This window comes from Equus przewalskii, chromosome 16 (genome assembly GCF_037783145.1).
Source record: "Equus przewalskii isolate Varuska chromosome 16, EquPr2, whole genome shotgun sequence".
Classification (NCBI taxonomy): domain Eukaryota; kingdom Metazoa; phylum Chordata; class Mammalia; order Perissodactyla; family Equidae; genus Equus; species Equus przewalskii.
This window is the reverse complement of record NC_091846.1, coordinates 65,129,135-65,142,125: the sequence shown is the minus strand read 5'-3', so window position 1 is coordinate 65,142,125 and position 12,991 is coordinate 65,129,135. Positions and strand designations below refer to the sequence as shown.

The 12,991-nt window shown below is 42.4% G+C and overlaps 1 protein-coding gene across 1 annotated transcript in view; it reads left to right on the top strand.

Moving 5' to 3' along the window:
• The window catches only part of ABCC4 (ATP binding cassette subfamily C member 4 (PEL blood group)), a 242,544-nt gene that overhangs the window by 79,972 nt on the left and 149,581 nt on the right, over nt 1-12,991 (top strand). The window contains exons 5-8 of the mRNA XM_070579065.1: nt 1,103-1,192; nt 2,397-2,560; nt 3,936-4,061; nt 5,154-5,403. Coding sequence (XP_070435166.1) covers nt 1,103-1,192; nt 2,397-2,560; nt 3,936-4,061; nt 5,154-5,403 — 630 coding nt within the window. The remainder of the gene's footprint in view (nt 1-1,102; nt 1,193-2,396; nt 2,561-3,935; nt 4,062-5,153; nt 5,404-12,991) is intronic.

Genomic DNA, 12,991 nt, shown 5'->3' with positions numbered 1-12,991 from the left:
TGATTGACTCACTTGCATTTGTATAGCACTTTTTACTTTCAAAGTATTTTCTTGTACATCTGGTCCTTCCTTTCCATTCACACAGCCCTGTGCACAGTCTCGTTACCTCTTACGTGGACTGTTTCAGTGACCCCTAATTCTCCCTTCTTCTAAGAATCTTCTAGCCCATCACTTCTACAGTTTAATCTTCCTAAAGTTGAGTTTCTTACTCTTATGTGCAAGCATTCACTATTCCGGGTTGCCTTCCAAACTCTTTAACTGTTTTCTAGTCCACCTTTTTAGCCAGATTTTGGGTATTCTTTACTCAGCTGCCTCCACGTTTTCCATTCCCTGACTTCTCTGTGCACTGTTCTTTTTACCCAGTGTGCCCATCCTTCTCTCCATGTAGTTTCTTCTCTTCATCGTCCGAGGTCTCCCCACAGTCTCACTCAGTTGAACCTTTCCCAGTTCTCCATGCCAGTAGCGTCCTCCTGTCCAGTTCACGCTGGGATTACAGGTGTTTGTGCATATCTGTCCCATCTCCAAAGACAGGAAGACACGAGTCCTCAGTCATCGTATCTCCTGAAGACCTGGTGTCCTACACCTAATAGATAACAAATATTTGCCATTTCACTCTCGCAGGAACCTTATGATCTAGGTGGAGTGAGGGGTTATTTCCATTCACAGAATGAGGAAAATAAGGCCCAGAGTGTTTAAATGGTGCCACACACAGAATTAATGACTGATTCCAGATTTACAGTCCAAGTTCTGTAATTTCTTTCCTTAGGCAGCCTCTTCACTCTCACCTGATTTGCCTCAAAATTACTTTAGTTGGCTCCTAAAAGGATCAACTTAGATCCTTTGATAACTTTGGGCATGCCTAAATTCATCAAAAAATGGGTGGGGATTTTGCTCCTCCCTCTGCTATTCTTTGTGGGGCACAGTGGCCACCACATTGAGGAGCTGAAGCCTAAATGTGGGTCCCCAGAGCCCTGCCATTGTGGGTCCTCCTGCTCGTCTTCATGCCACACCAGACCTGGTGCAGAAGCTCTCTGTTTTGCTGTGTCTAAGGGTGACTGACCACCGCAGGCATCCAATTCTCTATTTCCCTCTCTTATTCCAGGCACTTCGCCTTAGTAACGTGGCCATGGGGAAGACCACCACAGGCCAGATAGTCAACCTGCTGTCCAACGATGTGAACAAGTTTGACCAGGTAAGCTGCACTGAGGGATCCATTTTCATTTCCTGCCTTTCTTGTGTAGTTTAACTTACTGGAATGTTCCGTGATGGTTTTTGGCCTAGGCCAGGATTTCTGTTGAGGACATATGACCAAGGGTACTTTTTATCCAACTCTCATTTCTTCTGTGTGCAACTTAGAGGTAGTAATACGTGTTGTCTTGTAAACTAGCGTTAGGTTTTTCTAATGTTGCCTATGACATGCTTCAGTAACAAATGGGCAGACAGCAGTGTGCTTGCCTGACTTAGTTCAATGCACGTAGTAGTCCTCCTGGAGAGGCCCTTCTTAGCACGTGGTGCTGGGATTGCTGGCTGAATTGTCTTTCTTCTCCTCTGGATGATGAACTCCTGGTGGGCAGGGTTTGTTCTTTTTCCTGTGCCCTGTACAGTGCCTGCCTCATAGGAAGCCTTTGATAAATAATGCCAAATGGGTGATCCCTAGCCAGAAATAACCTGTTCTCCTCTATCCTACCACACTTTTTCTTTTTTCTTTTACACTTACCTTATGAATGTATTGCATTATCCAGGGCATTGTAACTGCTGGTCAGATCTGTATTGCACTAGACTACTTCTCTTTCAATTATTCATTCATCAAACATGAACTGAGGCCCCTACTCGTTTTCAGGGATGCATAAGACTTGATTTCTGCCCTGGAGAAAGGGCAGCCTGACAGGGAGATAAATACACAAGTAATTATGTCCTCTGTACACAGGAACAAGTCCTGCCTTGAGGGAGATCTGGCCATTTCCATTTCACCACAGTCCCTTCCCTGTATTAATTACAGCCATTGTCCAGTAGGAATTAGAATTCAGTGGGAGAGACTGGAGAATGTGGGCAGGTATCATCATACAGGCTTTCCTGGGGAGCCACAGGGGAGATGAGGCTGAATTTTGTGGCAGAGAGAGTTTAGGGGAGTCCTGAGCTCATCTGTGGGATAGACAAAATGGAGATCTTCCTTCCAGCCCTGCTGGTTGAGTTCTCCCTGGAGGAGCTGGAACCCTGCCCTAGGGTACCCAAGAATGGTGGATGCTTGGGTGTCTGCTTGAACAGGTTTAAAGCCCATTGTGATCGTTTCTGTTTAGTTTCCTGCCTGTTCTTTCAGAGACGACTGTTTCTATACTGTGTTCTTACTGGTTTTGTTTTTATATAGTCCTAAGAACACTCTGTCTTTTTCTTTTAAGGTGACAATATTCTTGCACTTTCTGTGGGCAGGGCCGCTGCAGGCTATCGCAGTAACTGGCCTGCTCTGGATGGAAATAGGAATTTCATGTCTTGCCGGGATGGCAGTTCTCGTCATTCTTCTGCCTTTGCAAAGCTGCTTTGGGAAGTTGTTCTCGTATTTCCGGTAAGAGAAACACTGGTTTAAAAAATAGGTAATGTGGGGGCCGGCCCAGGGTATAGTGGTTAAGTTCGTGGCCTGGGGTTCACAGGTTTGGATCCTGGGCGCAGACTTACACACCGCTTGGGAAGCCATGCTGTGACAGCATCCCACATATAAAGTAGAGGAAGATGGGCACAGTTGTTAGCTCAGGACCAATCTTCCTCAGCAAAAAAGAGGAGGATTGGTGGCAGATGTTAGCTCAAGGCTAATCTTCCTCCAAAAAAAAAGGTAATGTGTATTTGGTAACATCCACAGTCTGCCCAGTGGTTTTGTTCAAAAACAGAACACTTTTCGTGTGTCGTTGACCCTTCAGGCTTAGCCAGTGGAGGCTCCAGCCGCAAGCTGAAGGCTGATCTTGAAAGGGGGAAAGGTGGAGACGTTTACTGGCTCCTCCCAGCTAACTTTTCAGGCACCATCCCTCAGTAACTAGAGTGTCCTTAAGCAGAATTTACGTATGTTGTAAATTCTTAATGTTGTAATGTCTTAAGTAATAATACATTTACATATCTTTGAGGCCCAATTCTAGCTGCGTGTATTTTTGTTTTGATTTGTATGATTTGTTTTGATTTTCAGGTGTGTATGTGTGTGTCTTGTTTTTAATTCAATGTTTCCGTAAGTTTATAAACTCCCTGAGGGCGAAGTTGATCATAATTGTGTCTGATAAAGTCCCACAGTCCTGGCAGCACGTGTGGTAGAAAAGTGGCTGGTGATGAAGTGAATTGACCTCAAGCAGGTGCAGAGGGTTGAAAGTGGGTCATTGTCAAGGTCGTCAGGAGGATGGAGAGGTTGTGCTCTTAGATGTACACTGAGGTTTTTTTTGTGCCTTTAGTGTGGTGTCTTCTCTCCTTGGAATTTCCTTTCCCCTCTTTGCCATGGAGAAATGTTCCTTATCCTTCAAGGCCCATTCTAAGGCTGCCAGAACCCTGAAACTTTTCTTGCTCCCTCTTTCCTAGTAGAGTTAACAGCCCTTTCTTTTCTGCTCCCTTGCAGTTTATTCCTGTTTTATTATACCATGGCCAACTGTATTCTTGTTAGATTCAGGTGCTTTTCTGCCTTCCCTACCCAGCCATGACCTCCTTGAGTGACAGCTTGCATCCATCTCATTTCCAGTCTTCCTTAGCAGATATTTCAAGTTCTCCAAATGACTTCTTGAATTGGGATGAATTGTTGACTTCCTAATTGAAGTCATTTTCCATTTGTACTTTGAGTCGGACCTGCCCGTGTTGTCATTGTGAAAAAGCTGTAGGGACTCGTGATCTTTGGTCTCTGCCTGTGCCCGCTGCTATCAGGAAGTCGGTCTGTGGTCACTGTGGCTCATCTCTTACGTCTGTCCCCTTAGGAGTAAGACCGCAACCTTCACAGACATCAGGATCAGGACCATGAATGAAGTTATAACTGGCATAAGAATAATAAAAATGTATGCTTGGGAAAAGTCATTTGCAGAACTTATTACCAGTTTCAGAAGGTAAGTTTTTGTACGTATCACACCATATTTTTGTACTTTTCTGCTTCCTGTTTTTACTGAATGGTTTTAGAACTCTTACTAAATTTTTGCATGAGGGTGAATTTAAATACTGTCCGCTCCATCCCCGACTGCGTGTGGCAGTAGGGTTAGGTAGAATAGCACAGCACCTCATTTTAACCTGCTCTTCCCTTTCCCATCTTCTTAAAGGAAAAAATGTATATGCCTCATACTTATACAGAAATGAAATTCCAAATGTTCCTTAATACCTCAAATCCCAAACAAGCAGTGATTCTAAGATGTTTGTATTTGAGACTAGGACATTTAAACTAAGACTATCATTTATATTAATGTAGCACAAATAGGAAGATTATAGAGATTGGGTATACTGTATCGGGCCAAACTCTATGAATCAGTATTATTCATTTGAAACAGAGCCATGGAAATACTGCTGCTTCTATTTGTAGAATCTTTTTTGGTCTTTCAATTTAAGTATTTGATTAGTTTTTGTTCTCCAGCACGTGGTGCTATAATTCTCTGCCAGCGCCTTGCCAGCTCTCACATTTGCACTTTTGTGGGTGCACCTCCCTCTGCTGCGAATGCATGCTCACCTTCATCCTTCTCTGGCTCCCACCAGCCCTGACTAACCCAACTCATCCTCTCAGGTTCCATGTGCGTGCGACTTACCCTGACTCCACTGTTCTGAGTTAGATGCATTGTCTTCTCCCACCAGTTCATGGGCTCCTGGAGGGATGGGCTGTATCTTTCTGTCATCAGTGAGGTGCCCAGCACAGGACTTGTGTTTACGAATGCTTGTTGAATGAATGTTCAAACCCAGTTTGATTGACCCAAAATGTTAAAGGGTCACATAAACCCTCCATTTAGTTGGGTAAGTGAAGCGGTGATGAAGTATGTGATCCTTGTGTTGGAGCTGGCCCCAGGGTGTGTGCTGTAGAATATTTCCGCGATGTAACGGATGGTTTTATCTTAATCTGTGTCCACTCCTTAGAAAGGGACCACATGAAAAAGGCACTTGAATTCATGACTTTAATGTCAGTGCTTCCTTTGAAACCTATATCCTACTCTCTTTTCCAGGAAGGAAATCTCCAAGATTCTGAGAAGTTCCTACCTTAGAGGAATGAATTTGGCGTCATTTTTCATTGCAAGCAAAATCATCGTTTTTGTGACGTTCACCACCTATGTGCTCCTGGGCAATGTGATCACAGCCAGCCGTGTGTTTGTGGCAATGACACTGTATGGGGCTGTGCGTGTGACCGTCACCCTCTTCTTCCCCTCGGCCATTGAGAGAGTGTCGGAGGCAGTTGTCAGCATCCGAAGAATCCAGGTTTGGTGCCCAATAACTTTTTTTTTTTTTAATTTTTTTAAATTTTAAATTTTAAACTTTTTTAATTGCAGTATTATTGGATTATAACATTATATAGCTTTCAGATGTACATCGTAATATATTTCAAAATCTGTGTACATTACATCATGTTCCCCACCCAAAAATTAATTATAGTCCATCCCCTCACATGTGAGCGTAATCACCCCTTTTGCCCTCCCCTCCCTTCCCCCATGGTAACCACCAGTCCAATCTCCACTGCTATGTGTTTGTTTGTCGTTTTTATCTTCTACTTATGGGTGAGATCATACGGTATTTGACTTTCTCCCTCTGACTAATTTCACTCAGCATAATCTCCTCAGGGACCATCCATGTTGTCTCAAATGGCCGGATTTCATCATTTCTTATGGCTGAGTAGTATTCCATTGTGTATAAATACCACATCTTCTTTATCAATTTGTCCCTTGATGGGCGCCTAGGGTGCTTCCAAGTCTTGGCTATTGTGAGTAATGCTGCAATGAACATAGGGGTGCAAGTATATCTTTATGCCTTTGCGTTTTCAAGTTCTTTGGATAAATACCCAGCAGTGGGATAGCTGGATCATATGGTAGATCTATCCTTAGTTGTGGGTCCTTGGGTCCTTATAGTTGTGGCATGTGGGATGCCGTCTTAGCATGGTTTAATGAGCGGTGCCACGTCCGCGCCCAGGATTCCAACTGGCGAAACCCTGGGCCACCAAAGCAGAGTGCGCAAACTTAACCACTCGGCCACGGAGCTGGCCACTACTTTCATTCTTTTGCATGTGGCTGTCCAGTTTTCCCAACACCATTGATTGAAGAGACTCTCCTTTCTACATTGCATGCTCTTGGCTCCCTTGTCGAATATTAACTGTCCATAAATGTGTGGGTTTATTTCTGGGCTCTCAGTTCTGTTCCATTGATCTGTGTGTCCGTTTTTGTGCCAGTACCATGCTGTTTTGGTTACTATGGCTTTGTGTTATATTTTGAAATCAGGGAGTGTGATACCCCCAGCTTTGTTCTTTTTTCTCAGGAATCCTTTGGCTATTTGGGTCTTTTGTTGTTCCGTATAAATTTGAGGATTCTTTTGTTCTATTTCTCTGAAAAATGTTGTTGGCACTTTGATAGGGATTGCGTTGAATCTGTAGATTGCTTTAGAAAGTATGGACATTTTAACGATATTAATTCTTCCAATCCAAGAGCAGGGAATATCTTTCCGTTTCTTTGTGTCGTCTTTGATTTCTTTCAAAAATGTTTTTTAGTTTTTGGTGTGCAGATCCTTCACCTCTTTGGTTAAGTTAATTCCTAGGTATTTTATTCTTTGTTGCAGTTGCAAATAGGATCATATTCTTAATTTCCCTTTCTGCTACTTTGTTGTTAGTGTATAGAATGCAACCGATTTTTGTATGGTGATTTTGTATCCCATGACTTGAATGTATTCATTTATTGTTTCTGAAAGTTTTTTAGTTTATTCTTTAGGGTTTTCTGTATATAAAATCGTGTCGTCTGCAAAGAGTGACAGTTTCACTTCTTTTCCAGTATGGATCCCTTTTATTTCTTTTTCATGCCTGATTGCTCTGGCTAGGACTTCCAATACTGTGTTAAGTAAGAGTGGTGACAGTGGGCATCCTTGTCTGGTTCCTGTTCTTAGAGGGATAGCTTTCAGTTTTCTCCATTGAGAATGATATTTGCTGTGGGTTTGTCATATATGGCTTTCATTGTGTTGAGGTATTTTCCTTCTATACCCATTTTATTTAGAGTTTTATCATAAATGGATGCTATATCTTGTCAAATGCTTTCTCTGCATCTATTGAGATGATCTTGTAATTTTTATTCTTCATTTTGTTAATGTCGTGTAGCACGTTGATAAGTTTGCAGATGTTGAACCATCCCTGCAACCCTGGAATGAAACCCTCTTGATTGTGATGTATGATCTTTTTAATGTGTTGTTGTATTTGATTTGCTAGTATTTTGTTGAGGATTTTTGCATCGATGTTCATCAATGATATTGCCCTGTAATTTTCTTTTTTTGTGTTGTCCTTGTCTGTTGTTGGTATCAGGATGACATTGGCTTCGTAGAATGACTTAGGAAGCATCCCCTTTTCTTCAATTTTTTGGAAGAGTTTGAGAAGGATAGGTATTAAGTCTTCTTTGAATATTTGGTATAATTTACCAGGGAAACCATCTGGTCCTGAACTTTTATTTTTTGGGAGTTTTTTTTTTTTTAAGATTTTATTTTTCCTTTTTCTCCCAAAGCCCCCTGGTACATAGTTGTGTATTTTTAGCTGTGGGTCCTTCTAGTTGTGGCATGTGGGATGCCACCTCAGTGTGGCCTGATGAGCGGTGCCATGTCTGTGCCCAGGATTCAAACCAGTGAAACCCTGGGCCACCACAGCAAAGTGTGCGAACTTAGCCACTCAGCCATGGGGCCGGCCCTTTTTTGGGAGGTTTTTGATTGCTGTTTCTATCTCCTTACTGGTGATTGGTCTGTTAAAATTCTCTACTTCTTCTTGGTCCAGTTTTGGAAGGTTGTATGTTTCTAAGAATTTATTCATTTCTTCTGGATTATCCAATTTGTTGGTGTATAGCTTTTCATAGTATTCTCTTATTGTCTTTTGTATTTCTGAGGTGTCCATTGCAGTCTCTCCTCTTTCATTTCTGATTTTATTTATTTGAGCCTTCTCTCATTTTTCTTGGTGAGTCTAGCAAAGGGTTTGTCAACTTTGTTTATCTTTTCAAAGAACCAGCTCATGGTTTCATTAATTTTTTCTATTTTTTTAGTCTCTATTTTGTTTATTTCTTCTCTGATTTTTATTATTTCCTTCCTTCTGCTGATTTTTGGGCTTGCTTTGTTGTTCTTTTTCCAGTACCTTTAGATGCGCTTTTAGATTGTCTATTTGGGATTTTTCTTCTTTGTTGAGGTAGGCCTGAATGGCTATAAACTTCCCTCTTAGAACCACTTTTGCTGTATCCCACAGATTTTGGCATGTCGTATTTTCATTTTCATTTGTCTCCAGGAATTTTTTGATTTCTTCTTTGATTTCTTCATTGACCCAATTGTTCAGTAGCATTTTGTTTAATCTCCACATTTTTGTGGCTTTTCTGGTTTTCTTCCTGTAGTTGATTTCTAGTTTCATACCTTTGTGGTCAGAGAAGATGCATGGTATTATTTTGATCTTCTCAAATTTATTGAGACTTGTTTTGGGGCCTAATATGTGATCAATCCTGGAGAATGTTCCATGTGCCTTTGAAAAGAATGTGTATTCTGTGGTTTTTGGATGGAATGTTCTGTATATATCTACTAGGTCCATCTGGTCTAATGTGTTATTTAAGGCCTGTGTTTCCTTATTGATCTTCTGTTTGGATGATCTATCCATTAGTGTAAGTGGAGTGTTAAAGTCCCCTACTATTATTGTGTTACTGTCTGTTTCTCCTTTTATGTCTGTTAATAATTGCTTTATATATTTAGGTGCTCCTGTGTTGAGTGTATAGATATTTGCAAGTGTTCTTGTTGGATTGTTCCCTTTATCATTATGTAGCGCCCATCTTTGTTTCTTGTTATAGTTTTTGTTTTAAAGTCTATTTTGTCTGATGTAAGTATTGCTACCCCCGCTTTATTCTCTTTGCCATTTGCATGCAATATCTTTTTCCATCCTTTCACTTTCAGTTTTTGAGTATCTTTAGGTCTGAAGTGTGTCTCTTGTATGCAGCATATGTGTGGGTCTTGTTTTTTTATCCAGTTGACCACCCTATGCCTTTTGATTGGAGCATTTAGTCCATTGACATTTAAAGTAGCTATTGATAAATATGTATTTATTGCCATTTTGTCACTTTTTTTTCTGGGTGTTTTAGTAGTTCTTCTCTGTTCTTTTCTTTTTCTCTTACTCTCTTCCCTTGTGGTTTGATGGCTTTCTTTAGTAATATTTTGATTTCTTTTGTCTTACTTTTTTGCTTACTTATTATAGGTTTCTGATTTGTGATTGCTATGAGGATCCTATTTAATATTCTACGTATATAGCAGTCTGTATTGAGCTGATAGACGCTTTAGCTTGACCTCTTTCTAAAAACTCTACTTTTTCACTCCCCTCCTCCCACATTTTATGTTTTTGAAATCCTATATAGTCTGTTTAGTGCGTGTCTGTCCCTTACCCTCTTATCATTGAAATAGGTGATTTTAGTACATTTGTCTTTTAACCTTCCTATTATCTTCACAGGTAGTTGATCTGCTACCTTTACTATATTTTTACTGTTACAAGTGATTTTATTGCCTGGGTTTTTTTTGGTTTCCTTTTTTTTTTTTTTTGGTAATTTTTTTTTATCTCTATTTGTGGTCATTGCCTTCCCACTTAAATAAGTCCCTCTGGCATTTCTTGTAGAACTGGTTTCTTGGTGATAAACTCCTTTAATTTTTCCTTGTCTGGGAAGCTCTTTATCTCTCCTTCCATTCTGAGTGATAACCTTTATGGATAGAGTATTCTTGGCTGTAGGTTTTTTCCTTTTAGCACTTTAAACACATCGTGTCATTCTCTTCTCACTTGTAGGGTCTTGGCTGAGAAGTCCACTGATAGCCTTATGGGCTTTCCTTCGTATGTCACTTGTGGCCTTTCTCTTGCTGCTTTTAGGATTCTCTCTTTATCTTTAATTTTGGACATTTTAATTATAATGTGTCTTGGTGTGGGCCTCTTTGGGCTTATCTTGTTTGGAGCTCTCTGTGCTTCTTGTACTTGTATATCTGTTTCCATCCTTAGGTTAGGAAAATTTTCATCTATTATTTCTTCAAATAAATTTTCTGCCCCTTTGTCTCTGTCTTCTCCTTCTGGGACACCTGTGATCCGAATGTTAGCACACTTAATATTGTCCCAGAATTCCCTTAGTCTGTTCTCATTCTGTCTAATTTTTTTTTCTTTGTTCAGTTTGGGTGGTTTCCTTTAGTCTTTCGTCTAGCTCGCTGATGTGTTCTTCTGCATCCTCTACACTGCTCTTGAGTCCCTCTAGTGAATTTTTCATTTTCAGTATTCTTCATTTCTGATTGGTTCTTTTTTATATTTTCCAGTTCTTTCCTGATGAGCTCGCTGTGTACATCCAATTTTCTCCCAATATCTGAGCATCCTTATGATATTTTGTTTGAACTCTTTGTCGACTAGGTCGCCTATTTCTGTTTCATCTAGTCCTTTTTTGGGGTTTTGTCCTGTTCCCTTGCTTGGAATGTAGTCCTTTGTCTCTTCATTATGCCTCTTTCTCTGTGCTATTTTCTTTGTATTTGGTGAGTCCTGATCTTGGAGAAGTGGCCTTATGTATGAGATGTCTTTTGAGGCCCAGCAATGTACTTCCCTCTCATCACTGGTTCAAAAGATCCAGGAGTGACCGCTTTGTGGGTTACTTGTGTCTTTCTGCTGTGGCAGGTTTGCTCTTAATGCAGGTACCCAGGGAGTCTAGTCTTTCCTTCCCTGGCCAGCTGTTTGTAAATCTGGTTTGGGGAGCCTCAGCACCATTGGCTACAAGGTCTAACAGCACACTCCTGTTGCAGTTTTCCTCTTAATTGGGTTGGCACCCAGTGTAGCTGGTTGCTAGGCTCAGGGGCTTACATTTGCTATAGGCCTCAGGCCCACAAGGCTGTTGTCAGTTCTTTTAGGAGTGCAGCTGAGTGGGGCTGGCCCTAGGCAGGGAGCACTCAGTTGTTTCAGGCTTTGAAAGGTGGGGTGATCCTTTTTCTGGCTATTTGTGAAGCACAGGTCTCCTGCTGCTGGTAAGCCTCACCCCCAACAGGACCACACACACCATCAACACAGTCCTGGTCTGTGGACACTTCCCAACCCCCTGGAGCGTACCCCATCACCACACTGCAGATGTCCCCACCTCTCCACCAGTGCCCCCACAGTTCACCTATTCCTCACACAGGCCCTGCCCCACAGAGGTGGACACATTCACCTGCCTGTAGAGGATCAAGGCACCCAGTCAATGTAGGCTGAAAAGTAGCCTGAAGGTTTTCTGTTGCGTGGGGTTGGTCCCTAGGGCGGCTGCCTGCCCTGGCTGAACTAGATTAAATCTGCACTCTAGTGAGTGTGGCAGACCTCTGGGCTAACAGGCCACTGGAGGAACCTCAATGGCGTCTACCAGGGTCTGTGTCAGCACGCCTGGACCAGTTCAGAACAATGGCCCCTACCAATGTCTCAGTCTCCGGAGAGGTCCGTCCTCTTACAAAGATGCCCCCAAAGCCCACCAGGTGAGTCTCATTCACCAAAAGACTGTCAGCCTTCTCTCTGGTGATTTTAGGTTGCTGAAATGAGTGAATTTGTGCATGGGCCCTTTAAGGTCCGGGTCTTTTCAGCTTTCATCTGATAGCTTTTCTGGGGGGTATCCCTGCTGCAGCAAAGCCAGATAGTAAAACCCTCCTCTCAGTTGGGCTGAGTCTGAAGGATGGTTATAGCAGTACCACCCCCGCTCTGGACCTCATTCCTCCAGGGAGGGCTGCGTACCTTAGGGTGGCTCCCGCCTGGCCAGCTGAGAAGCTGCGCTGTTCCCAAAGGTGGCTTTGTTCTTCTCTAGCAGGAATTTCTGCCTCTTCTGCCTTAGTCAGGACTGTCCCTTGTGGTGGGGCTTCTTTTTATCCAGTTTTCAGTTTTGTGTCTTGGGTAATTTTTCCGAAAATAGTTGTGACCTGGTTGTGTTCGTGGGAGGAGATGAGTTCAGAGTCTGCTTATGCTGCCATCTTGACGAGATCCCACCAATAACTTTTTAAAGTTGTTGGTGGATTTTAAGTAAAATTGCACCTCCTTTGGTTTAGTGTTGGTGTGTTCCTGCTGATCAGGTTTAGCTCTCTCAGCGCCACAGCTGCCGTCATTCCAAAATGTCGTACAAACTCCCCTGTCTTCTTAGGTCGAGTGTGGTACAAATCACATAGGATTCACTGACCATTTATGATGTAAATGGCAGCAGCACAGGACTCTTGATGTACCGGTGATAACTGTAGGGTGACCAAAATGTCAAAAAGCAGAAGCAGCAAGCAGGTTTCATCTCCTCTGCCAACTCGAGCAACTGGGTAGTGACTGCATGCAGTCCTGGGGTGAACAGGATTCCTCTCTGGGACAGGAAGGAAAGAGCGTGCTCCTTGGGCAGGGGGAGTGGCGTCAGTCTCACCTGGTTCTCTCTGTTTAGAATGGATTCTATTCCTCCGTAGATGCTTTGCACGTTGATTTCTGAGTATGCCTTTTGGATCTCTGCCTTTGCGTCCCTGCCCCTGTTCTGTTTTCACTTTTTCTTACTGTCTGAATGTATCTCTGGCCGGCCTCTTCCTTTCAAATTTGTTGATTTCCATCATACCCGCTATCTCCTTTTCCTAACTAGCTGTCGCTAAATTCCCGGGGACCAGTAATTTATATCACCAAGATAAGGGCCTGACACACAGTGGGTGCTCAAGTATTTGTGTGTTTATGAATAGGTCTAAAATGATGATTAATTGGCTGTGTGAATGGCCTGGGCGTGAACCTGAGTGTCCGGCCTTTACCAAAACTCTGGTTTGTTCCTGCTTCTCCACAGTGATGGATGCCCGGGAATAGATCTCTAAGTGGAATTAG